Here is a 25,166-nt window from a genome sequence, read left to right as displayed (position 1 = left end):
GGTATAGGTCTCCTCGTGCGACGGCTACAAAAAAATAAATCTGGGCGAACTCAAGGTTTTCATATTTATTTTATTGTCGAGCAATGCACGATAAACCATTCGACCGCAAAATAATTTAAGCGGTGGTTGTGGTAGCGGCAGCAGCAGCGGCGGCGAGACGATCCTTCTTGAGCGGTCCCATGAAGGCACGTTTCTCCTCGTGTGTTTGGAAACGACCATGCCCGAACTTTGATGACGTGTCGATCCATTTCAAATTGATTTTCTCCAGAGCTGCACGTTTGGTGTGTGTGATCAGTGACTTCCGAAGGGTAAGCACTCGCTTTTTAGGTCCAATACAACAACCTTTGATCATCACAAAGTCGTTCTTTACCTCACCATAATGGGGGAAACCTCCCTGAAAAAATAAGCTTCACATTGTAAAACCAAATACCAAGCCAAGAGTAGAGAATTCCAGGATGCGAAACTTAATTGATTTCATTGCAAACTTTATACAGATTTCATTGCAAACTTTATACAAAGTGGTTACCCATTAAGAACTAAATTAATAATTCCAAGATACGAAATCTTACCATAGGGGTGATGCTCTTATCTGTGATATCAGTCTCAGTAGCAGCATTGTTCTTAATGAGCTTGCCACCCTCTTTATGGATACCAGCTCCTAATCTGTAGATCTTCTTGTTCACCTCAGTTCGGTGATGGTAACCCTTTTGACCTAGAAGGTAATAAAATGAGGTTAATTTTTTGATAATTTTGGCACTCCGCAGATTTGAAAATTATGTTTTTTCTGTTGATTTTATTTGAAAATAGTATTTTTTTCGCATCAGATTAGGAATCAGACGTCATTCTATCGGTCAGACGGCACTTCCAGAGAATCATCATTTGCATAATGTTTAAGTAACATATACTGACCTGATCTTGCAACAGAATAAGCAACTCTGGCTGGATGCCACGCACCAATACAAGCAACCTTTCTCAAACCCTTGTGGGTTTTTCGTGGAAGTTTCTTTGTATGCCAACGAGAAGTAACACCTGTGTAAAGAATGAGTTTAAAAAGGGGTCTAAAACTTTATTGTAAATGAAGGGTGGCAGAAAACTGTTTCAGAAGGAAGGCAGCATTGTTGTTATCTACAGTATTATTCAGGTTGCCCCGGCAAGGGCAAAGCAATGCTTTCATCATAAACCTTTGGTGTAATGAAGGAATAATGGGTCTGTAATGAAAATATACCTTTCTCTCCATGCCCCTTGTTCACACCAATGATATCAATCATTTCATCCTTGGCGAAAATGTTTGAGACTGGGACTGGTTTCTCCAGCAAGTCTCGTGCGTAGTCAACCTTCTCTGGAATGGTTCCACCATTCACTTGGATCTCCATGATGTGGGACTTCTTCTGGGTGATTGGGAGAAGTTTCATCTGTGGAAATACTTCAGTTTAGAGAAAATGAAGGATTTATTACAGTGGATTTAGCTGTGTGTATGTTATACATCAGACGCTTGCTTAATCCGTTCAATGGGTTCTTAAGAACTCTCATACAAGAGGTGCCAGCAAATCATCAACTGCAGTAGCTGAGAAGCGACATTTAGATTACCACACCAACCTGGGTGTGTGCGATAACACGGATCACTTTGCAGTATTTCTTCATCTGGTTGAAATCGCGGTCGATTTGACGCTTGCCTTCTTCGTCTTGCCATTTTCGGCACGATTTGGTGAAGGCCTTCTTTTTGCATGCGTACCTATGGTGGGGTGGGGGGTAGGGAGGGAGACAAAAGACAGATGAGATGGGAAACCACACCGGCTCATCAGTTAACACTGAGAGGAGACTAGTGGGAGAGGATGGAAGTGGTTACGCGACCAGACATGGTTGTCTATGGCACATCCACTTATCGCATCCAGGCATTGGAAGCTCATCAGATAAATTACTGAGAGGAGCAGAATGGGAAAGTTTGGTTAGAAATCATGATCGAAAACTACATGGTATACACATGATTAACCACAGACCAGACGAGTTCCAAAATATCATAGAATTTAAAGAACTTTTGGTAAACTAATGTAAAATCAGAAAAAAGACGAATCAGCACTTTATATCAGACCGCCCGTCTAAGTTTTCATCACATTTTAAATCCTAAGCTGAAAAAACAACGCACCAGTTTTTGTAGAATCGCCGTTTGCATTCGTCGCTCAGATGTTCGGCGAACAAGGTTTTCAAAGTTCGTAGACCACGAGGGGTTTCGATGTAACCGATCACACCAACCACTATCATGGGTGGCGCTTCCAAGATGGTTACAGCATCCACAACTTCTTTCTTGTTAACCTCTGCAGGAGAATTAGCATTTTAGGACTATTAATTACCATAAATTCTTTACTATAATATAAAAAAGCTTTAAACGGTACAGTTTTTCCTTTAAATTCTTAATAAAATTCACTTTTATGTCTCTTTAGAACGAAACCAATTAAAAGTAATCTTAATCAAGTTGTTTTTATTAAATTTTATTAGTGTTTGGCTCATAGCGATGCGGTTGTTATCGTCATGACTCAATAGTCATCAGACAGGGATAACTTTTCATAATCACAGCCAAAGGAAAATATTCAATTGGTTTTCAGGATAAAATATTTTAGTATATTTTTCGGGACGTATTGCTTAAAGTTATTAGGCATATCCACAGTACCGATATAACAGCATTGTTTTTCACTATAGTGGAGACAAAATATGGATAATCTACTTACTTGACCCTGGTCGGTCAACTTCACGAACAACGTGGGTCATGCCAGCTTTGTAGCTGATGAAAGCCGTTAAATGGCATGGTTTAGATGGGTCATCTCTGGGAAAAGCCTTAACTTTTCCACGATGACGGGACGACCGCTTACGAGGTAAGAACCCCAAAGAGCCGTGACGTGGCGCAGAAAACTTTCGATGAGACTGCAAGTAAGAACATTTTCAAAAGCTAGTAATTACACCAGTAATTGCACTTGTTCTCCATATTAACCTAACCAACTTAAAGCACCATGCTCCGAATATGTCTAGTCAAATATTTAAACAAAATGCAGCATGTATACAAGCCGATTCCTGTAGATAAAAACACACCAACCTACCATTTCAACAGCGCTGAGAAAAGGAAAGATTTCTAAAATCTCGCACGTTATATTACATCTACGAACCACGTGACCAATATTCATGCGTGACGTTCAGACGATCTTAGGGGACAAATCGTGCATTTGTTGCACCATTTATGTAATTTCCTGGGCTATAGAGGAAGTACGTAGGGTATTGGACTTTTAAGGTGTGTAAGTTAACTTTATAAAATTCCTTTAGGGAATTTTGTTAAAAAATTAAATAATGTTTACAAAATATAACCTTCATTTTCTCTTAGTTGGGATCCCCTTATTTTTGATAAAAGGCGGCCAAACCTGTTTGCTTGCTTATAATTAGTTTATTTATTCTTTACCACATCATTAAGCCAAAAAAGATATATAATTGCAACTTTCTCAATTTAATTAATAAATGTGCATTAACGAACAACATAAAATAATGTATTGTGTAACCTTAGTCAACAAGTTATAAAGAGTTAGTATATAAGCATGCTTATATAGGCGACGGTTATTTTTACTACAATAGGTTTTATAAACCCTTGCTAGTGCGGCCTTGATAACCAACAGAAAACGATTACAAGTTTTATTGTAGGGTCGGATGGTTCCACTGCCAAAAGTTTAGGAATTACTGTTAGAAATAATGCGAGCAAATTACATCTTCAAAAAATCCTCTTCACCCACCTCGACAAACAAAACACACCAATATTTAAAACGATTTGTGTGAAAGTAGGAGTTTCAATAACGGGTTAAGGCACGGTTTGTGTTAAAGGTAGAAGTTTTAAACGAGTTGTTAATTGATGAAAAAAATGAAAATATATTACTTTGTTATTGGAATGGTTTGGATTTAGTGCTAACTTGTACAAAAGTGCATAAATATTTAGTCTTTGTATATATCTGAAACACTTTGGTTTAAGAATAAGGTAAGGCACAATAATATACAGTGCAAATGAAACAAATGGTAATAAAAACTTTAAAATGATTAATAGAAGTGTGTATAAACTATAAATGTAAAGGCATATTAGTGTTGCGTTGCAACACTAATAGGAATTGTAATTTATAAAAAATGATTTGTCTATTTTAATTGTCTTGTGCTGAAGTTTGGTCCACCCATTACACAGTTTCTTCATCATGCTGTAACAATTGAATCTAGAGGAAAACAAACTTATAGTTATACCGCTAAAACTCCAAAATCTATTAGGCAAGATTTTAATGTTAAAAAGATCCCTATTTGCCTAAAAATATGCAACCAACAAATTAAAATACTGCCACTTGTAAAAACACTAGAATGTTTGGCTCTTGCACAATTTTTATTTTTGGGGAAAAAAGGTTCCTATACACCTACCTAAAAGAAAAATATGCAACTAAAAAATCAAAATACTGCAACTTGGAAAAATAATATATATATAATGCACAACAGACAAATGTTTCCTAAAGTATAATTATTTATACTTGTGAACTTTGCAAAACAATGTATAAATAGAACTTTTACCAGAAAAACGTTTTGGTCTTATTAATGTTATCCATACAAACCTTATCTTCAGGCACATCATTATGTTGATATCTTCCGGCTTTTGACATGTTTACTTCTACATCTTGCAGGTTGTCTGGAATTGGTTGGTTCAAAGTTTCGGGTAGAAGTAACGTCATGAATCCGGCCACCACAGCTACAACACCAAACACAATGTAAGGCAAAGATGCTCCAAACTGAGTCTATTGTGGGAAAACGTAAGTGTTTACATTGTATTTGAATAGGAGACTGGCGATGCCATTTAGGTGAAATGTATCTATTTTATTAAACACTTGCGTTGTACTCGATTTTTGTCTGTTACATTTTTGTAGTAATAGATCCTTACTGTGTTTATAAGTGCATTGTTTAAACATGTTGCAACAGTCAGTTACATATTGCCTGGAAGCCCTTTTTGCATCTATTTTGCATTGCACACAGTTTTACTGGTGGAGAAGAAGTCATTTTTATTTTTTAAGAAATCCAATTCTGACCAAAATAAGACCTATGGCGTGCCGCGCTGGGTGCCTCACCCACATAGAATAGAAACTTACCAGTGAAATAACCAGGGGTGCCAACATACCCCCCACCCTCGCACATACAGATGATGTTCCCATTCCAACATTACGCACAACAGTGGGAAAAAGCTCAGTAGCATAGATGTAAACAATGGAAAAAGCTGCTGACATTGCTAGTTTGCCACCCAATGCAAAACCCATACGAACAGAAAATGAACCTAAAAACACAAAAAAATGTTTTTTTAAACAGTGGTTGTGGTTTGTTGCTACTAAATATAGTAGTAGCTATTAACCTTTTTTTGTACCACATTGGTAGCCAACTAAGTATCCAATATATAAAATACTTTATTAACTCAATTTCAATTTATGAACTTTTTTGTTTAAGTGTATTAGAAACATTTGAGCTATGGTATGGTAGAAAATAGGTATCACCATTTGTAGTTGGAGGCATAAACATGATACAAAGACAGAATATTCCACCAAGAAGAAGCATTCCAACCAAAGTTCTCTTTCTACCAGCCCTGTAGAAAAATTCATATATTATAGAACCAGATGGATTTATATATGTATAAAATACTAGTAGCAGCTAGAAAATCCCACAGAGTCAGACTTTTATTTCATTTCGTTGCATTTTCCAAGATGCCATTATACAGGGTGTTTGAAAAGTCACTGTGGACTGTTTTAATAAAGTTAAGTTTATTCCAAGGCAGCAGTTGATTAAGGTGTTTAGAAACAAAATGAGAAGGGTTGAAGTCTGTAATAATGCAAACAGGGTCACTTCAACATCATTTATAATTGTCACTCATATTTATTTACCTTATGGGTTATGGAGTCCTGGACACTATACCGAAATGTCTGTTAATAAATATGTAAGTGCACAGTCACTTTACGAACACCTTGTATGTTTGGGGTGATGCAAACTAGTATATATTATACACTTAGTTACTTACCAGTGTCTGTTGATCAGTATTGCCCCTATAACATAAGAAGGCAATTCAACCAAACCAGAGAGAGCAAAACTTGTGTAAACACTGGATGATAAATGCCCGGAACTCATGGTTAGCCCATAGTATGAAAAACTGCATACAAACCTGAAAAAGACATTGATATCTACAAGTTACATTGTCAGAGTATTACACATGCGTATCCTACCATAGATATCCCATAACTAATGTTCTAACCACCATCCGTTTTGTAATGAAGAGGTCTTTTATTGTGTATGATTGAGATTTAGTTTTTCCAGATGATGCTTTTGGTTTTAAAATGATGTTATTACCTGTGTATTTAAAAGTTTGTATTCATCAAGATTACAAGCTCATATTTTCTTTTTTCAAATAATTACGGCATGCCAAATTTTTTGAAACAAGTTTATTTTAGGTGATATACCCTTCTGGTATAGTTATTAAAATAGTATATGTAAACAGTACCTTCGCATGGACGAAAACGATAATTGTTGTAACAAGGGTGTTTTGTTTCACATCGTACTAGCTTATGAGTTACCAAGTATGTTACTTATTTTTTAGATTTTATGTCCATTAGTGACCGTGACCACTAGGTTGACATACTAGACACCATCAAACTTGTCAAAACCTATGTTTATACATTACATACATTCTTTGAAAGAAACCCCATTCTTCTGTGCCATGTAACGCATGGTTTGTTCAGCTTCTGCAATTCTTCCTTGAGAGTAAAGCCATCGTGGAGATTCTGGTATAATGCTGTTGAGATTGAAATTAATAGTTTTCAATTTATTTATTCTGTCGTTGAATATGATATATAAAAACTAGGTGCCAGTAAAGAATCCTGCTATTTTATCTGGTAAGCCAAAATGTATTGTCATTTGCTTTTACCATATGAACTACCATTGAAGAATTCTTCACTGATGCCAAACTGATTGACATAAGTAGTAAAAGTAATCACTTACAATGAACCAATGCACAAAATAATCCCAGGTAGAGATGTCACAATACAAAGATCACGCCAGTTTTTGAAGACACTAGCGAGTCCTGCTAGTAAAGCAAGACCAAGTGCAAATAATGCTGGCAAGATATTTCCTGGAAAGGTAGAGTGAATTAAGAATAATAAGTCTTACTATGTGGGCAAGGTCCTACAGCATGACACGTTATAAAACCTATGGGCTGAGATTTGGGCTAGATTGCTGGCCTAACACCAAGGGTGCTATACCCAATTAGTTACCCATAGGCTGAAGCAATCATTTGCACAAGGGTAAATATGGTTATCGTATCTAGCATCGAAGCTGGTCTCCCTTGGATATTTTGCTTGTAAAGAAATGTTGCAGTTAACTTAAATTACCTGATATGGTCCATACTGAAGAACCCAGCAGTTCCTGTATGAGAACGAATGAAACTAGAACAGTTCCACCAACAAACACGCCAACAAAGAACCGAATAACTGCGAGAGTCTGATAGTTGTTTGCAAATAATGTGAAGAATGAGAAGCAGATGAGCAGAATGTACACTGAATGAAGGGAACAATATTAACGTATAGTTTATTAGTTACAGATGCTACAGGAATCTAACCTTTATATAAAACTGCTTTTCGGCCAAATTTGTCAGAGAGTTGACCAATGAACAGATTTCCTAGCAAAACACCCAAGAAATAAATAGATTTGATAAGTCCTACTATCCACATGCGGTCTTGTAACTTCCACTGTGAAAACACAAATCAATTTTAATTTTTTATATTAAAATATAAAGTTATTTCACACATTGCACTCTTTACAAAGTTGGTTGTTGGTTTTGTCTAACCATTCCATAAAAAATAGCAGTTGAAAAAGCAGCCAAGTAAAGCATTTATTATATAAATAAACAAAACATATCATATTTAAGGTGAAAATTAGATATGATAAACCTTTAGCTTGTGCTTGTTAACCTTCTTTAAAATAATCAGTGAGACATAAGAAACATTTTGAAACCAAATTTTCACAGGTCATTAACAAAAGAGATTCCGAAAACTTATTTACTTGATCCACAATAGTTGTAGCTTTATCTGTTGGTATTTTCTGTCCATTTACCAGCTTTTCTGGGGCAAGAGCAATAAATTCCATCAGAAACATTTGTAAGCCGAGGTAAATCTAAACAACAAAGCATTTTATAAAGGTGGCTGTACACAGTATCCGGCATTCGTCCGTTTTGTCTGTTTTGTCCGAATTTCGTTGCCGCATGCGGAACTCGGTAATGGGTTTGCATACGACTTCGCAAGGGAATTTGCATGCCGGATACTATGTACAGGCAGTACAGCCACCTTAAATATGAAATTTCGGCACTAGTAAAGAATCCTTTGGTGCATCACAGATTAGAGTGGTGGGTAGTGGTTAGTAGTTGGGGATAATGGGAGATTCTTCACTACTAACATTACAGCAAAGAAATGGAAATGGGAAGGAAACGACAGTCGTTCACACACGCTGTAGGTATACACTACTCGAATAGAGTATCAGATAAAAGCATTGCTACTAAGTCGCAGAATGTAACTTACGTGCATGGAGGCAAGTAAAGTGTAACATAAGATTTGATATCTCCCAAAAGCTCCCACAGCCCTAAAAGATTGTTCAACGTCCATGGTTCAAATCTTTATAACGCACAAAAAGCAATACCAACAGAATTTGTTTCTATTTATTTTTGCTCCAGCTTCTAAAATTTACATTTGCATCCGCTCATGCGTGACCGTTGTAGCCACGAAATCAGTTTCGATTTTTAATGGGGAGCGGCTTGCGTGTTACACAATTTAAAATTTACTTTACTATATTTACGAACAATAAGTTTTATTTTTCAAAATCTGGTATAATATAAGTTTCTCGGAGTATAGTTTTGTTGCAAAGACTATAAAACTTGAATCAATAACCGATATTTTATGTCTTTTTAACATATTTCTGTATAACGTTAGATCAGAGTCCGTATATGAATATATAAACATGTTTATATACGAACTCTGCGTTAGATTACAGCTGGGTAAACAACCTAGCTGGTTTTCCAAGTTCCAGCTCGTTAAATAAAGACTTTTTTGTCTTGCCATCTTAACTTTATGATAGTTTTAGCGATGATGCGTTATATAATCATTATATACACATACCTACATTTATCCTTAAATATAGGCTGTAACATCCTGTCTTACTGGTTAGGATTCATCGTAAAAACGTCATTATAAATCGGAGCCTTTGGCCAACTGCCGAGATTATGGTATTTTAAATAATGACATCAACTGACGGCGAAAGGTACGCGCGTGACTCGATCATTGCGTCATAATCGCAAGATGCAGCATTATTTAATGCCAAACAACCGAAACAATTAATAGACACTTGTCGGTTCACTTTTTGGACTTGTAAAACGTGAACCACAAGAATTGAAAAGGTTTTCGGGGTTAGTCATTTCTAAAGATTTAGTATTTTAATGCATCAGGCGTGGAATTTCCCGGTTTTGCTTTAAATATATAAAGTCGAGTCCAGCGCGTATATTGGCCATGAATCGCATTTGCTGAAGTTCAGTTAACTGCAAAGTTTTATAGAGGCATATAACGATCAAATTAGTGTGAAAAAGTTATGCTTACGTTGAGACGCAGTCGATTTTTCTTTTATAAAGAACCCTTGTAAAATAAATATGTAGAATTAGCATTTTTTAAAATCTTATATTACTTCTTATATGAGTGGTATAATAGTTAGGTGGGGAAGATAGCTTTTCATTCTACTTTCACGTCCTATATTTGGCAGTAAACAAAGAGAATTCAAGGAATTATAAAACCGTATCTTCACGACTCTTCTAGGCCTTTGTTGATTGTTTAAAACACGATCAGGATATTTGGATGTTTTGTGCTGAAGGTATTCCATCTTAACCGACCGTGCTATATATCTGTAGTGTAGATAAGCTGATAGTTGACAAAAGTCTACAGGGAGACCAATGCAATAAATATACTTCGACCATGAGTATATATCTTCACCACAAATGTGAGGTTTCCCCACCAGCGCAGATTTTAAAATACCTCACTGTAGAAAGGCATTGCATTTTCAGTAGTTATGTAACATCAGCTGCTACTGATTCGATTACAGATTTACGTATCCCAATTTGCTGTAGGCTATACAAATGCATCCGTTAAGGCCTAGCAGGCTATACAACATACTATATTGCGTCGGGTTAAAAGGGGCATTCCAACGAAAAATCAGAATTTGTGTCTTGATAAATAGGCTTAAATGTGTTCTAAGGTACCATCAAAGTTTTAAAGTACAAAACAGCTTTTGAAAAAAATAAGTTTCAAAACCGCAAGTTCGACCGCTGGAGTAAAAAGGGCCGTGGCGCAATGCATGGGACTTCCCATTAGAAAAAGTCACTCAACTTCAATCGTTTCTAGTTTCTAAAATACTAAAGAAAGTTCAAAGTTCCTTTCCGATTTAGTATAATATATGCTTCTTCTTATATAAAAAAATGTAAAATATAGACTTTATTATGTTTTAATTTTCAATTGAACATAGCTATAAAGCTGGCACGAGGTGTATATCAACACCCGTGTTATAACGACTGTCGTTTTCCGACCACGCGAGGATAAAGCGTATAAGTTACATTCATTCATTGTTTTTTTTTATAATTATTCGTTTTACTTATACGCAAAACCTAAGTATTTTACCTGCGCAAAATAAACTGGTGTTTTATCTGCGCAAAAACTGGGCATTTTACTAGCGCAAAAAACTGGGCATTTTACATGCGCAAAAATGAGTATTTTACATGAGCAAAACACATGAACAAGAAACTGTTTTTTAAACATGAGGAAGAAACGCGCATAAAACGGGGGGTTTATGCGCAAAAAAACGTGCGCAATAAACTGTTTTTTTTTACATGCGCAAATAGTTGAGTGCTGCTACAAAATATGAACGTGTTCACCAGATTAACTAGTTCACACATATTGTTTAAATTACAGCGCTTTGGCGGCATGACGCTATTTATTTATAGTTGCATTCTGAACAGTTATTCGCAGAATTATCTTATTTTTTGTATTTTTATGCCCCCAGGTCCTTACCAGAACAAGTTTCTTGGGCTAAAAATTATACAAAATTGGTTTGCAGGAAAGAAATGCTAACAAAAATATTTATTGAATTCATTGGAATATATAAAAACATTGGAATTATGATTCGCTGTGAGGAGGGAAACAGTGAACACAAACGTCATACAGCAGGACATAACTTCATACAGCAGGACATAATATATCGCAGGTGAAAAAAAGTGAGTTTTAGTATAAAAGGGTGGGAAAATGGGACACCTTTTTTTCTATTTTTATGTCTCATTTGGTAGCAAACAAAGAAAGGTCATAAAAGACACCCATATAGACCTTTGTTAATTGTTTAAAACACGGTCAACTTATTGGGTATTTTGTGCTAAAGGTGTCCCGTCTTCCCACCTTACTATTATGTAGCATAAACATTAAGTTACATGACACATGATCTAAAACGACCTGCGTGACAGTTACTATACCACATTAATACAAAAAGAGTTCAATTTTTTGTCTGTTTATAAAAGCTAAAATCTGAACACCCCATATTGGTGTTGTTACGACGAAATCATAATTTTCCGCTGGACCCGTGAAATAGTTACGCGGCCTCCTGCCACCTACGTGGCAACGTGAAGCTATAAAAAAATAAAAAAATGTTTAAAACAGTGTTTCCAAAAAAAAACAATATTAACAGCGAAGCTTTGGCGATTCAATATCTACTGGAATTTTACAATGTTAGTCAAATTGATCTGGAAACCGAAGTAGAATATACTTCTGTGGTTTAAGATAGGATACCATTATAGCACATAATATCCCGTGTTCCCTGATTGTGTTTTGAACAATTAACAACGGAATCGCGGGGAAACTGTTATACAATGTGGGAAGATGAGGCACCTTTTAACTCTATTTTCGCGTTCCATTTAGTAGTAAACAAATAACATTCAAACAAATATAAAACTATATTCTCACAACTCCTATAGATCGTTAATTGTTCAAAACACGATTAAGATATTTGGATATTACGAGCTAAAGGTGTACCATGTTCCCCCACCCTTTTTTTCCACCAAACGGGACGGAAATTCATTGAGCAACACTGGATTAAGAATTTTGTGGCGGAACCGATCCGCTGATTACAGAATAATCGAAAAATCGCGGACGTCGAATCTACCATGTATTTTAAGAAAGCTTTGTCTTATTATAAGAACTGCGTGCTATACCGCCCGCGAGATTGACATCCTTTAAGCTTTCGCGTGCAAAACTATTCGAACTTGCTCAGCAGGTTTTTGTGCGTGCAATATTACTCCGCCATTTTCCTTCAAAACAATCTATTTGATTTCTTGGTGTTTTTATGAACCTGCGATTTAAATATTTTAGCGCAATTAGTGTAGTACTAGTTAACACTGATTCAATTGCAAAACGCGAAAAAACTTCTTTGAGTCAAGCAGTTACATGAACTTTAAATTATAAAAACAGTTAGCGCACACGGGCGTGAAAATAGTGACACCACCTACGACAAAGCTACTGGGTAAGGAGAGAATCGGACCAAACGTATGGTTACGCATTACCAGCGGGTCGATGGTCTATTTTTACGCACCTCCACACCGGGTGCAACTTAGGAAGTTTAAATTCGATTTCATACATAGTTATATAAAAGGTTAAAAATGGATTTCACTTTTAAAGGTTTATTTTAAGAACTTCGTTCGACCGTACAGATAAATTTTGGGGCCTATTTTCACCAGCGATTTACGCACTAACATACGGACTCCTTTAATTATTTTGGGTTTAACACAAAAGTCGCACCATTCTAAACGCAAATATGGAATAACCGCGTCCAAATTTCCGTTTATAGTTTGGTATAATACAACCCATAAGTGATCAAGTGTATTATTAATTATGATGATGGTGACGTAAGATCGTTATCCTATATTTCCTAATCGTGTTTTTGATAATTACAACGCTTTATAGAATTGTGAAAATACGGTTATAACCATAAAAGTATTGTTTACTGCCAATTTAAACGATAGAATAAAAACTGGGACCATCTTACCCCAAACTACTAATACTGGCAATAATATCCAAATATTCTGATCGTGTTTTTACAGGTTAAACGGCATATGGGAATCGTAAGGATACGGTTTTACCACTTCAGTATACTATGGTTTTACTAGAAATCGTTAAATGTTTGTTTAGTATACCAAATTGGAAGTGCAAATAGATTGAAAATTTGTCCCATCTTTCCCCACCCTACTATATATCATGTGCTCACGTGTATAGACTGTTTGGACCAAATCCCCAGAAAATACGGTGTTTTTATGACTCTGGTTACTTTATCCCAGAGCGCAATGAACAACAAAAAGGGTGCAATATTTTGGGGTATAGTAAACTTATATGTACGTCTTTTGATGTGTTTGTTACAGAAAAAGCATCTCATTTTTTCTACTAATTATGAAAACATATAAATGAAATAGATGTATTAAAATAGCAGGATATTGAAATAAATATAGGAACGCGCGACAACAAAGATGATGGCAGTGATACGATGTAGCTAGACGGCAAAAAATAAGGAATATAGTAAATGTACAGTTCACTAAATTTACGAATAAAATAACATGTAGAATACTGTACAGATTCGTTCGCAATATAATGAACTCATGAACAGCTGATAATTACGAGGGGATTTACTCACAGAAAAATGGGGTACTGAACTTTACCGGGGGTGGCCCGGTGCAATCACAAAAGTGAGTTCAAAATAATAAGTTGAAATATATGTTTCTAAATTCTCATCCGGTTTCAGTCTGCTAATCCACCCCTTTTGTAATCACATCGTTTTTTAATATAATTGCGCAATAAAATTCTCTATACGTGACAACAGTAATAAAATTGCAGGTTTAAGATTATTTTGCAAGTTTTAAGTTTCGTTAAATGCGTCGTACAGTGCAGTTGCAAGACCGTAGGAATTTTTTACACGTATGTTGTATGGGGTAGAAATGACATTTAGTTTTTCTCGATGCTAACATGGCTTTCGTCAACCGATATAGATGAGCTGAAAGTTCGTTAAGACAAGTTCCAGTCTGTGAACGACTCGCTGTTGTCACTTCATATTTCTTTGACTAAAAAGGAATTAACAGGTTAACAATAAAACGGTAGAATGGCTAGAGTTTAAATAATTTAATAATAATGACAAAAACTCATTTTTGATTCACACAAATATATGTTTTATATAACATATGTATCTTAAAGCGATTTAAAAATGTTCAGTCAAAAACTACAACTTGTGCATCGGAGTAAAATCAGTGTATATATTTACTGTGGAAATTAGATAATATTTTAAGGGAAAACTTAAGAAAAGTGTTTTGCTAAACCAACTTAAACTTTAAATAATAAACATAAAAATTTATTTCTTTAAAAGTAGCATCAGAAATATTCTAGTCCTTTAAAATAACTTATCTAACCGGATTTTAAAGTGTATTGTAATCAAATATTTTCCGCATTTAGGCGGTAAATTTATGGGGACAGTTAAAAATTTGGTTCCTGTGCATTTATTGTGGTATACCATTTAAAAAATGATATTAAACGCGTGTTTTTGCAGTAATATTCACCTGATGGTGGTTTATGTGTTTGGTCAAGCTCCTCATTTCAAGAAAAAGTGAATGGGCAACTCCGGTTACACTGTTGCGGGAAGCATCCGCTGTGTTACTCACCAAATGGTTGCTCATCAACGCCTGTGCCACCCTGGGCAAAGAACATGAACTATAAGGTACGAATCAAGAAAACATGATGACGTTTTAGAGTCGCTAAGGTGGCTGTACACAGTATCCGGCATGCGAATTTGTTTGCTAAGTCGTATGCAAACCCATTTCCGAGTTCCGCATGCGGCAGCGAAATCCGGACAAAACCGAAAAAAACTCACGAATTCCGGATACTGTGTACAGTCACCTTTACTCGTTTAAAGCATATATACGGGTCGCACGGCTCGCAAAAGTTCCAAATTTTAATTTTAGTCGTTGACCTCTCCAAAACTTTCGTTTTTGGAAACCGAGTTTAAGGTGCGGGTAAAAATTTTCTTCTGTATTTCTCACCGTAAATAATCCATAAGACTCTCAGTGTTGTCCCTTCTTTCGATGCAGCGTTGGCGTTTAAGCGTTGGCATTCTCGTCTGCAAATATAATCCTTATCAAAATGGCGAAAACATTTTGCAGCTTAGAAAAGTGGGGCGTGGGAAACCACTCTTAAAAACAGAACTAACCAAAACTATGCATCGCATTGTAAGGTGATTCACGTATCAACCGGAGCCGCCCGATTCGGGAATATTCTTGTACCAGACGGATTCCGTTTAATAAAGGTCAAAATCGTGATATTGTAATCCAGACAAAATGTTTATATATAGGGCAAACTCGTGTCAAAGCGAGCGTTAAAATATATTCAAAAGCACGTCCACGTTAACGCTTGCATTGGGCAAAATAGCAAAGTATAAATTACACGCAATGTAACTAAATAAAAATGTTATAACACTGCGGGATAAGATAGACAGCACTGTTAGCACATAAATTCCCATACTTACTAGTCGTATATTTTTAACAATTACCAACATGTTGTTAAAGTCGTGCTGGGGCCACAGTTATATGTACTATTATAATATTCTTTGTTTACTACCATGAAAAATGAGAAATTAAAAACACTGACCGTCTTCCTCCGCCGACTCTTAATTGTTTGTCATTTTATTCAGTATTAATTTGGCGGCTCAGTCAGTATATCTCATGCTAAAGGGATCTCAATTTTATTTTTGCCCATAAAAAGACTTTCCAACCCGCTAATTAAACAAGTGATTGTAGGTTTCTAAAATACATATTTGAAATACTTGAGAACTTACCGGAACGCTTGTAACTATGTTAAGACGGTTTGAGATGTTCCCGATTTTCCTTAACCGCAATACGTTGGAAAATGAAGCCAGTTCTCCTAGTAGGCCGTGGTCGTTCCGCCCCTTTGTTCTATGATGCCCCATAGTTGGATTCGCAGAGACTCGTCCCCCGTCTTCGTAGGTCAAAACGAGTCCGAGAATGGTGTATACCAGCACCATGAGATCCGAAGGCAGAACGGATAATTGCATCTCGGCGGTGATTAATAATTAAGTTTAAAACGTTTTTTACCTGGAGAATAATTGCGTGAAAATGTAACCGAGCAATAAACAAAACCGTTCAGTTTTGGCACCGTGGCAAATATGCCTTACTGCACTATGCCTGTACGCTGCGACTCTGACCTATCATCGCATAAACAACAAAGCGGCGATATATTATATTGTAAACTTTGCTCGCCAAAGTTTACAAATACTGTTCCGTTGCGTCCTTGTCTGCACTTCTCAGAATGGGCGTTCATTGCCTCATCTTTATAGCCGCAAATTTGAAGCGCGAAAAAAGTTATAGTGACTTTTAATCTGATAAAATTAGATGAATGTGGTTCGACAGCCGGTTCGGTTAGTTTAAAACTGGCTTCCCCTCTTAAACAGAAGCAATATTTTGTTGCTAGGTCGCATTTAGGTCGTTTAGATTGAGGTCTATCTGTAAATTATTACCTAATTACGGGACAGCAGAGACAAAAACAACAGTTATTTTGAAAGGGTTTGCTTTATTGCTTTATATAATCGCAAATTATTCGGTTAACCGGTTGCAATGTTTTTTCGTCAAAAATCCAAAAATGCAGATTTTGCATCATAAATGTATCGCCTGCAGGTTTGGTATTAATTAATAACACGCATGTCGTCGCATTCGTAAAACCACCCGGGGGTAAGATGAACCACGGGTGACGCACGATTATGTTTTGATGCTAATCACCTGCGCTTACCCAATTACAAGCGTATGATGGAACTACGTCCAGAAGGTAGATTACAAAGCGGAAAGAAGTTAATATGATTCGATATAGTAGGTTGGGGTAAGATGGGACACCCTTTTCGCATACAATATCCAAACATCCTGTTACGTTTTTAACAATTAATATATGGGAGTCGTGGGGATACGGTTTTATAATTTTTTAAAATGTTCTTTGTTTACTACCAAAAAAGACCAGAAAATAGAATATAAGTGTGTCCCATCTTCCCCCAAACTACTATATAGTTAAAGACTGTTTTGCAGTTAGTTTTCGTACAGCTTTGATTCCGCCTGTATTTACGTATTTGCTGCACTAGTTCAACCCGCCTTCTTGTGCCTGCCCGTACTCTGGGTATCGCGGTACCGGTTTCGTAACGAGAAAGACCGGTAAGGGTCAGCAGATGTCTGTATCTCTTACCGGCGGCACCTATCGACACCGGCAGGAACCAAGCGCCACTAACTGTTACGACTTCTCCCGGAACCGACTTGACCAGCAACATAGAAGCTACCGTAATAATTTAAAATGTTTACAACCGCGGCATAAACTGGCTTTGCGAATTAATTACCTTTTTAAAAACCCTACTGGAACTCGCCGGGCGTCTACAGCTGCTTTCGTATCCTTATGCAGTGATTTCTTTCAAATCCACACTTCTTATACACCCGAAATCTAGATATACAGATAAGGAGAACGGCGCCTTGGCTATAACTGAATTTTCGCGTTAAATTTGACCAATGATAAAAATCGTCTGCTGCGGCATAGAAAGTCATGAAGGTTGGCACGCTGGAGGAAAATGCGGGTAGAAGGTCGAGTAATATAAAATCGAACCATCCACGGCCGTTGCAGATTCTTAAAATAAACATTTCCATCTGTGGTAACATTTGGCTTCCAACTTCAAATAAGGAATGACCTTTCCTATCGGAAGAATTGAAAAATGGCTCCTGTCTATAGTTGCATGATTATGCAGGTCATGTAGTATATAATACGTTTCGTCGCACCAATCTCTTTTTCCAAAAATGGGGTTTATTTCAAAACCTTCCTGCCAAAAGAATGTCAGCTTATTGGCTATATATTATACGTGGATACGCCCGTCGTTCGTGTACAAGAATTCTTTAACACTCATATGCTCTTGTTAGTAAGAAACACACAATCGTCGTGCCGATATCATCTACGTTACTGTATTATTTGTAGTTACGCGAAAACGCCAATAAACAACTTCATTAGATTGGATCTTCCGTATGCTAAGTGGACTGCTTCGCTTGCATTAAAATGCATCACATTACAGGCTAAACCAGCAAGTAAGCATGCTTATCGATTACAAACACGCCTACAATGATTAGTAACATGACCGGCGGCGCGTTTACGCTTTGCGGGAAACGGTTGTGACAGCAGTCAAACTACAGCACAACAGTTTACAGCCAACAGTTTCAAGTATCAGTGAAATTACTTTAATTGTTGCGAGCAAAAGATTTCAGTGGTAGATGGGATCTAGGAATATATGACCATTATGTTTATATACCGGGTTTATCGCCACAATGTTTGTCCACGCAAATTCGAAAGCTTGCCGATTCAATATTGTATAATACCATAACAACAATGCTTAGTTCCGTGTCGCACAGGTACTGTTTAAAATATGAGTCACTGCTGCAGTTTATTTACTCTCGCAGAGCACGCATTCATTCAGCCCGTTTCATCAAATTTTGCGTATAGTTGAGTACAATATAGAGGTATAGAAGTGAGAACATAGATTGAATGGAAATGCGAGCGTATTGTTAAACGTACTGATCGAAACCTGAAAAGTAGTTACGTAATTTTCGTTTTACAGAAGCCGATATGTTACGTCATACATACAGCGTTTTAAGTGGAAATATTCATGACGTAATATCGTGATCTCTTTGTTGCTGTGAACTGAATATGCTTTACGCAAATGATATCTTCATAGATTTAGCGCAAGCGCTTATGTGGTCAAGTATACCACAGTTGAGCTACAATGTGGTTGCGGTTTATGTTTGAATCAGTTAGTGTTAAGAAAAGTTTTTGTTTAAATTACCAAGGCGTTTTACGTTTGGCTTTGTTTTGATGTATGGCTGATTAACAATACTGTTTTCGCATGCATGCTATATAGGTTGGAGGACGATGGTTTATGTTTTCATTTTCTTATTCGTCCCATTCGGTAGTAAACAAAGAATATTTACAGAATTACGTAATCGCATCCTCGTCTAAAACGGCGCTAATAATGATTGTAAATAAGATTAGATATTATAGAATATTATATGCTCTTCATCTTAACTTATAAATTTTAACTCTTTTTATTGCATTTATTGTTTAATAATAGAATCTCGAAGGCTTAAATAGAGACTGCTGGTAATATCACAATATAAACAATCTAAGCTGAAGTATATCGATCCAAAAGTATGTCAAACAACAATGGACAAAGCTCGCCGTCAATCACGAACGATGAAATAGAATTAACTGCTGAAAATAAGATCAAAATAGTCAGAGCTGGAATAATGGAGGAAATCCTGAAAAGAGAGACAAATTACGTCAAGATTTTGAAATTCGCAGTCGATGTAAGACATGTTGAATCCCATATTTTTTTAAGTTATTGTAAATTATAAAAAGGAATTTAATATGACCTGGCTTATGTGTATATAGTCGTGTGGGGAAGATGGGACACCTTTTTGTTCTATTTTTCTCATTTGGTACTAAACAAAAACATTCAAGGAGCTGTAAAACTGTATGCTCACGACTCGCATGAACCGCTGTTAATTGTTTAAAACACGTTTAGGGTACGTGGATCTGCTGAAGGGGTGTCCCACTTTACCCCAACCCCACTATATGTACTACTTTTTCAAAATAAAACGTTCGAATGCTTATTTATATCAAAAGTAGAATAATAAAATATTTTATGTTGCTGTTTTCTACGTTATAACCCTTTGATTAAGACACGTTCATTTCCTTTATAGAAAATGAAAACAGACCTCGAAAAATGTGCAGATCACATTGAATATGAAATCGACGACGGTCATGTCAGGGCTTTATTTGGTAACATGCCAGACCTGCTGAAACTTCATGAGATGCTTCTGGAAAAGTTAAAAATCAATGTCGAAAGCGCTGCTGATTTGACGAAACCGCAAAGTGATTTCAGCATTGGAAATATTGTTGTACAGTTGGTAAGTTGTGTCTTAGTGTACAAGTGATTATTCTATTCTATGTGGGTGAGGACCCGTACCTTGAAACGCTATGATTTTTCCAGAATGTATGCCAGAATCGGTTCATTACTCCGTTGTTGTGGTTTATATTGTCAATATTGTCAATTATGTGAGTTTGGTCTTGCGCAACGTAGCACGCTATCGGGCCTATAGGATTTAGGTTAGGATGTACCCATTTCCCCAATATAGGGAAAGTTTAGCCTCTATATGAAAAATGCCTTGTCATGTATTCTATAGATTGTTTACAGTCATGTGCTGCATGTAGAATGTAACACGCCACCGAACCGATGACGATATAAATCTGCTCTGGTTGCCCCCAGGCAAAACGTAATATATAACTAATAGCTCTTCCAATAAAACGTAAATAAACTATTTTCTCTTCTGCTAATGTTTTTACATGTCGACTTGCACGAAACGTTACCTACGTAATATTTCACAAAACACGGTTTCTTAAAAATATGTATTTTATGACTGATAACAACATAGAACGATAAGCTTATTTATTCATATTGTAGGGGGAGATGGGACACCTTTATAGCACATAAGATCCAAACATCCTGATCGTGTTTTAAACAATTAACAACAGGCTATGGGAGTCGTGCGAATACGGTTTTATAAATCTTTGAATGAACTTTGTTTACTACCAATTGGGTCGAGAAAACATAATGAAAAGGTGTCCCATTTTTACCCATTCTACTATATATTAAAGTCGAATTTTATTGAATGACAATTTCAACAGAAAGACAATTTTCAAGTTTATGACATTTACTGTTCAAATTACGAACGAGCAGAAAAGGTCGCTGCGAATGTCTTGAAGATGGCAAGCCTAAAGAAAACATTTGAGGTAAGAAAATAAGGAAATCGATGTATAAGATCACACAGCTATATATGCTTACGCCTTGTGCCTATATACCCACGTATATGAATATCGCCCCCGCTATAATAAGTATAAACAGACCGACGCGCGTTTTGTTTTTCAGAACTGGCTTGCAGAGATACCGAAGCTTGAAACTGCCATTACCTGTAGCGTGCTGGAATTTTCTCTGAAAGAACCTCTGCAGCAGATCTGCCGATTCAGCGTATTGCTAAAGGTGAACAGCATAGTTGGACTTCTTAAAACGTTATCTTGGCGTATACGTCTTTATGGTCTTAAATACGAAGGATTACTAGTAATATGCTGTATGGCATGTTACACGATTCTTTAAATTTTACGTGATATTATTTCCAGGTACTGGCTGTTTTCACTGCTCCCTCGCACAAAGACCTCTGTGACGTCATAGCGGCTTATCAGATCGCGCACGCAGCGTTGACGTCGATTGAAGCAGGACGTCGATCATCTGCACTTAAAGCAGCCTATGCATTATGTGATACTCTTCAGAAAACTTGGGATGACCGTTCCCTTTGCAATAAAATGGGATTCCTTACTAAAAGAGGTGGAAGCGTTAAGGTGATTCATCCTTTATCAGATGATCCCGGTCGATTATTGTTATCTTGTTATTGATCTTTATAAGAAACATACCAGACACCTGTCCCATGTATTATAATCGGTAATCGCCAGTTCATATATTGACTCACCTACCTTTCAGAGTTGGAAGATACGGTGGTTCACTTTGAGAGGATATGAACTAAAATATTTTGACGAACCCGTGGTAAGTGTTAGTGAGGGTAATATGGGATATCATACTGTCGGGTAAGATGAGATACTTTACTGTGGGGTAATATGGGATACCAAACTGTGGGGTAAGATGAGCTACTTTACTGTGGGGTAAGATAGAATACCGTACTGTGGGGTAATATGGGATACCAAACTATGGGGTAGTATGGGATACCACGCTGTGGGGTAATATGGGATACCATGCTGTAGGGGGTAAGATGGGATACTAAACTGTGGGGTAAGATGGGATATCTTACTGTGCTGTGGGGTAATATGGAATACCATGCTGTTGGGTAAGATGGGATGCCAAACTGTGGGGTAAAATGGGATACCAAGCTGTGGGGTAATATGGGATACCATACTGTGGGGTAAGATGGGATACTAAACTGTGGGGTAAGAGTGGATATCTACCATACTGTGGGGTAAAATGGGATACCAAGCTGTGGGGTAAGATGGGATGCCAAACTGTGGGGTAAAATGGGATACCAAGCTGTGGGGTAATATGGGATACCATACTGTGGGGTAAGATGGGATACTAAACTGTGGGGTAAGAGTGGATATCTACCATACTGTGGGGTAAAATGGGATACCAAGCTGTGGGGTAAGATGGGATGCTATACTGTGGGGTAATATGGGATATCTAGATGAAATTCCTAATATTTCCAAATCTTGTTTTTTTTTGAATTAACAACTCTCTTATTACTTATTTTGCTAGCATAGTATTCTGTAAATATAAATTGTTTACCATATACCAAAGAAGACGGTAAAAAAGAATGAAATTATGTTATTTTACCACAACCAATATACACGAGGACATCTTTCCTGAAACATTTTAAGTTTTACACTTTTTTCACTTTGCATTTTGATTGCACTTACAAAACACTATGTAATTTGGAATAAGATAGTAAAATGGAAAGGTCTTCATTTTTCTCCCCTTTTAATTGATTAGCTTTTGAACCAAAAAGAAAACTGAATATTAAGAACCATTGTGCTAAAATATGCTACAAGATGCGTTTATTTAAATGTTAACATTTAATTTTAGGACGAAAAAGCCTTGACTACGCTCGACCTACGTCATTGCAAGTCAGTTCTTGAAAACGACCTTCCGGCAAAACCACACTGTTTTGGGTAAGTGGCATAATATGTATAATACAAATCCGGTGCCGTGGCATAGTGGTTAGCGCGCCTGCTTGTAACCAATCAGTAATGGGTATTGTGGCGTATGTGTCCTTGGGCAAGACACACTTAACGGGAATTCCTTCAACCCAATGGCCACTAATAAGTTGTCCAAATTATCAGCCATACATAAAAAATGAAAAAAATCCAAAAAAATAATCTCCTACAAAGTAACATACATGGTAACTCGTAAGCTGACACGAGGTGTTAAACCCATGTGCGCTATTCTTTTAAAAAATGCTATGTTTACTACCAAATGGGCCAAGAAAACAGAATGAAAGCAAGCATGTCCCATTTTACCACAGCCAAATATTTGCAAAGGCATTTATGAGACACAGCTCCGTCTATACGATTTTAAACTTCAATGCAATAATAAGCAGTATTAAAAACGAGCAAGTGACGACAGCAATATAGTACGGTATGGGGGAGGTGTTAACCTCTTTGTCGGCTTTAAACGGTGGTTTTGATGAAAGAGGGAGAGAGAGTTTACGGTCTGTCATACGTACATCACGACTGGAAGCCTTAATTACATTGGAAAGTATCAGCGGTAAAACATATGCAGGTATATGCGTTAGAATGTATTGCAAAATAGAAAGGTTGTAACAGTGTGAGATTTTAGTCGATTGAATGCTGAGAAATCAACAGGAATAACACGCCTTCGTTTCTATGATTACCGTGCGTGGTAAAATCACAGCACATAGTATACCAGTATTCCAAGTCAACCTTTTATGACTCCCAACAGTCCACACCCATGATCCTTCACCAATAAATTATCCTAGATTTGTAATACCGTATTTGCGCATATTATTTTTACAAAACCCGCATTTAAACGTAAAAAGGTAATAGTATATATGTCCCCATATACACACTTTGTAACTAAGTCATAGTCATAGAAATCACATTCTGCAACGGGATTTTCATTCTAAACATACGTATTTCAATGTAATTATGTTTAGCGGTCACGGAAACATGTCAGTATTGTTAAAGGAAGTACTTGGTTCCTACGTGTTCTATATAGTATGGTGGGGGGAGATGGGACACATTTTCATTCTTTTTTTTCGTCCCATTCGGTAGTGAACAAACAACATTGGAAAAATTGTATAGCCGTATTCTCACGGCTCCCATAGACCATTGTTAATTGTTTAAAACATAATTAAGATATTATGTGCTAAAGGTGTCCCGTTTTACCCCACCCCAATAGTACTGTGGGGTAAGATAACTACCTCTAACACATTAGCCTATTTTAAAGTCGTAAGGATACAGTTTTAGTTCTTTCAATGTTTTTTTTTGTTTATTACAAAATAGGACGAGAAATAAGTATTACAATATGCACCATCTTACCCCGGACTGCTGAATTCGTGCAATGTTTACGTATATAACACTAATATCGTAATGATTTTCCACGTGTTAGTATGTTCATTTTATACAGACTGGCCTTTTCGGATCGTGTATACTACATGTATGCTGTAACTGCAGAAGAAAAGTCGGAATGGAAGAACCTTATTTCATGGAAGTTGTATTTACTTGTGCAACCAGCTGAAAGGGCGCGCTTAGCTTTATCTGCTCCTGCTACTGTGATCAAATCATCATCTGACCTTATCAAAACATCAACGTCATGACATTCCATTCCCTCAAGTCGCAGTTTTATGTCCAAGTTTGCAATATTTGTATTGTGTATATAGCTTAGTATTGTTTCAATAACATTTATGTATGTTCCATTTTATACGCCTTCTTTTCGTGGTATTTTAACACTGTAAATCTTTTACTGCGTTGAATCTGCTGTAGGCCTGCAATAATGTTTCTCCAATCTGTACAACAGTGCTTCTCAAGTGTATTATCGCCCCCAAATATTTTAGAATTAAGTTGACCTTAATAAGGCTTTTTTACAACGCACTCTTAACTCCATAACATAAAACTTTAATAAGTAAGAAATGTCACACAACGGTAGTGGCGCTCTATGTACCAAATAAAATCGAGGCCTAATTCGGCCAATATTGCGAAGCACTGTTTTATGTTTTAATTGTCGTCTTTCCGTTTCTGTTGACATTACTTATCGGAATCGAAACTGAGGAAAAAGGAAAAACGAAAAGTCTTAATGTTACTGTAACCTTAATGACGATTAGCAAGCGTATTTGTGCAAATATAAAGGTGTCCGAGTTAAACAAA

At 36.7% G+C, this 25,166-nt stretch overlaps 4 protein-coding genes across 4 annotated transcripts; 1 reads left to right on the top strand and 3 right to left on the bottom strand.

Annotated features, from left to right (window-relative positions):
• Positions 1 to 50: 50 nt before the first annotated feature.
• LOC149740779 (large ribosomal subunit protein uL3-like) lies at positions 51 to 17,308 on the bottom strand. Its single transcript, XM_089872735.1, has 9 exons — positions 17,300 to 17,308; positions 3,090 to 3,113; positions 2,724 to 2,916; positions 2,144 to 2,312; positions 1,597 to 1,732; positions 1,226 to 1,412; positions 910 to 1,029; positions 570 to 712; positions 51 to 394 (listed from the first exon to the last, which is right to left on the bottom strand). Exons 2-9 carry the CDS (start codon positions 3,090 to 3,092, stop codon positions 116 to 118), a joined length of 1,230 nt encoding a protein of 409 aa, XP_089728861.1. The 5' UTR covers positions 3,093 to 3,113; positions 17,300 to 17,308; the 3' UTR covers positions 51 to 115.
• LOC149740781 (solute carrier family 22 member 15-like) lies at positions 3,408 to 8,815 on the bottom strand. Its single transcript, XM_089872728.1, has 12 exons — positions 8,604 to 8,815; positions 8,092 to 8,202; positions 7,649 to 7,778; positions 7,422 to 7,586; positions 7,033 to 7,162; positions 6,720 to 6,826; positions 6,261 to 6,384; positions 6,059 to 6,199; positions 5,541 to 5,629; positions 5,145 to 5,326; positions 4,617 to 4,796; positions 3,408 to 4,232 (listed from the first exon to the last, which is right to left on the bottom strand). The coding sequence occupies exons 1-12, from the start codon at positions 8,685 to 8,687 to the stop codon at positions 4,197 to 4,199; spliced, it is 1,479 nt and encodes a 492-aa protein (XP_089728854.1). The 5' UTR covers positions 8,688 to 8,815; the 3' UTR covers positions 3,408 to 4,196.
• LOC149740780 (uncharacterized) lies at positions 13,556 to 16,503 on the bottom strand. The gene is made up of 4 exons (XM_089872740.1): positions 15,970 to 16,503; positions 15,179 to 15,255; positions 14,699 to 14,831; positions 13,556 to 14,209 (listed from the first exon to the last, which is right to left on the bottom strand). The coding sequence occupies exons 1-4, from the start codon at positions 16,204 to 16,206 to the stop codon at positions 14,018 to 14,020; spliced, it is 639 nt and encodes a 212-aa protein (XP_089728866.1). The 5' UTR covers positions 16,207 to 16,503; the 3' UTR covers positions 13,556 to 14,017.
• LOC149740778 (phosphatidylinositol 3,4,5-trisphosphate-dependent Rac exchanger 1 protein-like) lies at positions 14,718 to 25,166 on the top strand. The gene is made up of 9 exons (XM_089872738.1): positions 14,718 to 14,856; positions 19,294 to 19,528; positions 19,925 to 20,131; positions 20,910 to 21,014; positions 21,151 to 21,261; positions 21,399 to 21,617; positions 21,757 to 21,819; positions 22,867 to 22,952; positions 24,430 to 25,166. The coding sequence occupies exons 2-9, from the start codon at positions 19,373 to 19,375 to the stop codon at positions 24,617 to 24,619; spliced, it is 1,137 nt and encodes a 378-aa protein (XP_089728864.1). The 5' UTR covers positions 14,718 to 14,856; positions 19,294 to 19,372; the 3' UTR covers positions 24,620 to 25,166.

This window comes from Ciona robusta, chromosome 2, assembly GCF_009617815.1.
Source record: "Ciona robusta chromosome 2, ASM961781v2".
Classification (NCBI taxonomy): domain Eukaryota; kingdom Metazoa; phylum Chordata; class Ascidiacea; order Phlebobranchia; family Cionidae; genus Ciona; species Ciona robusta.
This window is presented reverse-complemented; position numbering and strand designations above follow the sequence as displayed.

Excerpts from the sequence above, each read along its gene's own strand:
- LOC149740779 (XM_089872735.1), bottom strand. Across the intron at positions 1,733-2,143 it reads CGGCGATTCTACAAAAACTG|GTACGCATGCAAAAAGAAGG; the intron begins GTGCGTTGTTTT and ends ACCCCACCATAG. Across the intron at positions 713-909 it reads TTATTCTGTTGCAAGATCAG|GTCAAAAGGGTTACCATCAC; the intron begins GTCAGTATATGT and ends ATTACCTTCTAG.
- LOC149740781 (XM_089872728.1), bottom strand. The coding sequence starts at position 8,687 with ATGGACGTTGAACAATCTTTTAGGGCTGTGGGAGCTTTTGGGAGATAT. Across the intron at positions 8,203-8,603 it reads CTTTACTTGCCTCCATGCAC|ATTTACCTCGGCTTACAAAT; the intron begins GTAAGTTACATT and ends TTTGTTGTTTAG. Across the intron at positions 5,327-5,540 it reads TATGCCTCCAACTACAAATG|GTTCATTTTCTGTTCGTATG; the intron begins GTGATACCTATT and ends TTGTGTTTTTAG.
- LOC149740780 (XM_089872740.1), bottom strand. The coding sequence starts at position 16,206 with ATGCAATTATCCGTTCTGCCTTCGGATCTCATGGTGCTGGTATACACC. Across the intron at positions 14,832-15,178 it reads AGTCTTATGGATTATTTACG|GGTGGCACAGGCGTTGATGA; the intron begins GTGAGAAATACA and ends TTCTTTGCCCAG. Across the intron at positions 14,210-14,698 it reads AACACATAAACCACCATCAG|TCAAAGAAATATGAAGTGAC; the intron begins GTGAATATTACT and ends ATTCCTTTTTAG.
- LOC149740778 (XM_089872738.1), top strand. The coding sequence starts at position 19,373 with ATGTCAAACAACAATGGACAAAGCTCGCCGTCAATCACGAACGATGAA. Across the intron at positions 19,529-19,924 it reads TTTTGAAATTCGCAGTCGAT|AAAATGAAAACAGACCTCGA; the intron begins GTAAGACATGTT and ends TTTCCTTTATAG. Across the intron at positions 21,015-21,150 it reads GCCTAAAGAAAACATTTGAG|AACTGGCTTGCAGAGATACC; the intron begins GTAAGAAAATAA and ends TTTGTTTTTCAG.